This window comes from Meles meles, chromosome 13 (genome assembly GCF_922984935.1).
Source record: "Meles meles chromosome 13, mMelMel3.1 paternal haplotype, whole genome shotgun sequence".
In the NCBI taxonomy this organism is placed as follows: Eukaryota; Metazoa; Chordata; class Mammalia; order Carnivora; family Mustelidae; genus Meles; species Meles meles.
The window spans coordinates 48241249-48245650 of NC_060078.1; the positions used below are offsets into that span (position 1 = coordinate 48241249).

The 4402-nt window shown below is 42.1% G+C and overlaps 1 protein-coding gene across 1 annotated transcript; it reads left to right on the forward strand.

Annotated features, from left to right (window-relative positions):
* The first annotated feature begins 2397 nt into the window (after nt 1–2397).
* LOC123955675 (olfactory receptor 49-like) lies at nt 2398–3354 on the forward strand. Its single transcript, XM_046027948.1, has one exon. The coding sequence runs from the start codon at nt 2410–2412 to the stop codon at nt 3352–3354; it is 945 nt and encodes a 314-aa protein (XP_045883904.1). The 5' UTR covers nt 2398–2409.
* Nucleotides 3355–4402: the final 1048 nt, after the last annotated feature.

Genomic DNA, 4402 nt, shown 5'->3' on the forward strand with positions numbered 1-4402 from the left:
GGAGATAAATATAAGGATTGTACCAATAACTTGTTCTCAACAGTGACCAATTAGCTGCCCCCAGAGACCAGCTGTGCTTTTACTTTCTGACCCTGTCTCTTCATCATCACAAAAATTTGGGGGCCTGCATTCTCTGCTCCCTGGTTGAGTCCATTATGTTTGGTGACCAAACAGTCTTCTGGGAAAAATATCATAGAGCTTCAGACTTATATATCAGCAGTTTCTCATTGATTCAGCAGAACAAGGTTGCTTCTCCACGTGGAAAGGTAAGGATGTGACAGAGGAGCATGGTGCAGTGCAAGGTGTCTTGGAGCAGGTGGGTCCATGACATGCAACACTGCAGCAGGACCCTTGTCTCAGCAGCACGTAGGGCTGCACATGAATGAAGCTCCCTGTTCTCCTTAACTGGTATACAAAGGTGGACAGCAATGTTTCTTGCTAGGTGGGCTTCTACCCACTGGGTGAGGTACAGCCAGATGACTCATCAGAACACTATGTCATCTGAGAGTCCGGATGTAGCTCAGGACTGGGGGCAGTGAAATGTGTTTGCTTAAATTTGTCTGTTCCTTTCTGGGGTTTCAGTGGTCCAGGCTGCCATGTAGCCTTGCTGTGCTATGAAACATTCAGTGCCATGGAAGCAGGACTTTGTCGTTCAGAGCACTGACAGCATGAGATGCTGTCAATACCATATCAATACTGTGTTTTAACTCCTGAGAGATGGGGCATCTTTGGAAAGTTAGTTGCCTTTGTGAACTTCAGTTTCACCCTCTGGAGAATGAAGATGATGGGATCTAACTGTTCATGTTCTTGTTAGAATAAGATAAAGCATGTAACTCACTTGGCATACGATTCCAGTGTTTCCTACGTGTTCCTCAAAGTCTAATTGTAATGTTATGATGGCTCCACTCTGGGACAACAGGCTGTGACAAGTTAGTTTCCTTCTCTTCTCCTTTCCCCTCAGCCTAGAGCAAGCTCTTGATTTCTTAGAAGACAACAGCTGCAAGAGGAGGAAGTACTGCCCCCCATGAGGTGATGCCTGTGGGTGTCTGGCCTTGGTGTCCTGGTGACTTGGTGGACTTACTGGGGTCAAGAGAAACGGGAGAGGCTCCTTCAGGCTGTGCCACTCAGTGGTGAGGAGTTTGATTTCATGAGCAGCCCTTCAGAGGGCTGGGCCCAGGGTGGGTTAGTGAGAGAGACACATCCCACATAGCTGACCTTTAACCTAGCATTGAGATGCTACAGCCAAACAGCATCATGAGAGAAGTTACTCATTGAGAGGACTTATGTAAGAATGAGTGCATGAGTGCCTCTAAGTGGATTAATGCTATGAATTGTTGTCATTCTCACCTCCCTCACAAGACAGCATGAATCCTGGAAGGGGCACAGGGATGGTAAATCCTAACTTTAAAATTATGTCATGTTGTTAGGCAGCCCCTAATGTCCTCTGGTCTCCAGTCTCTTCTCTAAAATACTTGTGCTAAACTAGATCCTCTCTAAGCCTCATGTCATTCCACAGACCAATAACTCATCAGTGATACTAAGTTTGGATAGAAAGAATTAAGATGAGTAATTCTGTTAGTGCAATCTTCACTTAAGGTTGAGAAATCATCAACGATAAATTTCATCCTGTTTAAAAATATTTTATCACCGTATTGTAAACAGCAGGGGCTCTGGATTTGGGCTAAGGTCCCAGCCATGTGACCTAAAATTTCTGGAGCTAAGGCTCAGTTTCTGCTTCTGTAGAAAAGGGGCTCATGATTATTGTTACAAGAAATAGAAATACTGAATATCAGTGACTAGCATAGAACCAAGCTTAAGTCCTCAATATACAATGATGATGACAACTTGTACCATAGAATGTGTTGCATTATTAAAGAGAATATTCAAAAGGAATATTATAACTAACATTACTATTATGATTACTTAGAAATTGATAGTATTATTAAAAACCATATAATGTTATATAACTATGAAAATATCAATGACTCTACCTACTTATGATATCCTATATAAGCATTACATTAACGATCATAACATTACAGTTAGACTTTGAGGAACATGTAGGAAACACTGGCATCAAATGCCAAGTGAGTTACATGCTTTATCTTATTCTAACAAGAACATGAACAGTTAGATCCCATCATCTTCATTCTCCAGAGGGTGAAAATGAAGTTCACAAAGGCAACTAACTTTCCAAAGATGCCACATCTCTCAGGAGTTAAAACACAGTATTGAAATGGTATTGAACTCAGGCCCTACTGACTCCAGAACCAACTAACTTAACTAAACCACTTTACTATCAGCCCTGCTACCCTTTTGAATAATCAAATAACTTAGTCATGCTCCTCTAAAACCTTTGTGCATGGTGATTTTAGGTTAAGACCAGCAGTGATCCTGTTATAGAATGAAATGTCCATGGAAATGGGGAATGGGACAACTGTCCAGGAATTCACCTTGGAGGGGTTTCCTGCCATCCAGCACCTGGGAAAGGTCCTCTTCCTGGTGCACCTGTTGGCGTACCTGGCATCCATTGCAGGCAATGCGGTCATAGTCACCATCACCTGCGCTGACTCCCGGCTCCATACACCAATGTACTTGTTCCTCAGCACTTTCTCCTTCTTGGAGTGTGGTGTCATAAGTGCTGTTATTCCCAAGTTACTGGTCATCTTTCTCTTAGGCAGGCAAGCCATTTCCTTTTATGCCTGTTTCATACAAGCCTTTATTACTGTATTTCTGGGAGCAACAGGTTTCCTTCTCATAGCGGTGATGTCTCTGGATCGGTATGTGGCCATTTGCAAGCCTCTACATTACCCGACCATCATGAACCTGAAGACTTGCTTCCTCGTGGTCACTGCCTGTTTTGCTTTGGCCTTCCCGCTCATCACTGGTCTTGCAGTGAAGGTTTCCCAGTTATCCTTCTGCGGCCCCCTTGTTATCCCCCACTTTTTCTGTGATCTTGGCCCCCTGATTCATCTCTCCTGCTCTGACACCAGCTCCACTGAAATGTTGGCTTTTGTCCTCACTTCCTTTATCCTGTTGACATCCCTTATCATAACCATCATTGCATACAGCAACATAGTCATCACAGTCCTGCGACTCCCATCAGCCAAGGAGAAACAGAAAGCTTTCTCCACCTGTTCCTCTCACCTCGTAGTTCTCTCTCTGATGTACAGCAGCTGTGTGTTTATATATGTGAAACCAAAGCAAATGAACAGGCTGGACTCCAACAGGGAGGCTGCCCTTGTGAACATGGTGGTGACCCCGCTGCTGAACCCTGTCATCTATACTCTGCGGAACAAGCAGGTCCACCAGGCTCTGAGGGGCACGATGTGCAGAATGAAAATATCAAAATAAAAAAAATCACCGGACCCTGGAGGGTCTGCTTCAGAGAAAACTGTGTCCTCATTCTGGCCAACATAGCATCTGCAGAGTTGTAGTGCAGGGCCTCTGACAGACCTCACTGAACTCTGCACATTCCTACCAAAATGGAAAACTGTTTCATCAAGGCTACATTTTACCTTGATGTGCATAACTATCGTCTCCCTAAATATTCTACATACTGATGACAACTGATTAAGTGAAAAATCCTTTACTGAATATAAATTTTTCCATCTGATATAAACCATATGCTAGAAATTTCCCAAATTTAGTAACTTATAGACTCTTTTCACTTCTCTCTACCTATGAACATGGCTGAACAGAATTAATAAATATTTCCCAAAAGGCATTTAGATACCTAAATGATAGAAAGTTGTACATTAGTTTCTGGAATGTATGAAATAATGGAAATAGTACCAGTGTTTGTGTCCACATTCCCTCCATGCCTACACCAAGAAATTAATGGTCATAGTACTCTTCACCTTCAAATATATATGGTTTTCATGGGGTGTGCTCATAAACGCTGATCTTGGCCCTAGCTTGGCTACATATGTATGCATCTATCCCTTGCAGGAGAGAAACAGAATTGTTCTCAGCCTTAGAGCATTCTCTAAGGAGAAGGAATGACCATAGCAGCCCATGTCTGAGCAATGCTCCTATTTCTTAATTTTTTTTCTAGCTCCAGCCTCTCAGATACATAATGCATACTTATGATTGGTTCCTATCCTAAAGCTATTACCACAGATGTTTGTGTATATCAGTGGAAGGGAGCCCTTATGTGTATTTCTATAATTTCTTACAGAGTTTTGAGTTGAAAGAATCTAAGTTATTTGCTTATCTTCTTCACTTTACTAATGAAAATAAAACATCTCTCCTGGTTGACTTGTGTTATTAGAGTTATTTTGTGTTTGATAACATATTTGAAAACCAATATTCCATGATCTCAATCCTTAAACTTTGTATACTCTTTGCACCTATTTTCTAGCTAGAATGCGTCTTTTCTTTTTTTTTTCCCCAGAAGGAA

What these genes read in the sequence shown, in the direction of transcription:
- LOC123955675 (XM_046027948.1), top strand. Translation starts at nt 2,410, where the DNA reads ATGTCCATGGAAATGGGGAATGGGACAACTGTCCAGGAATTCACCTTG.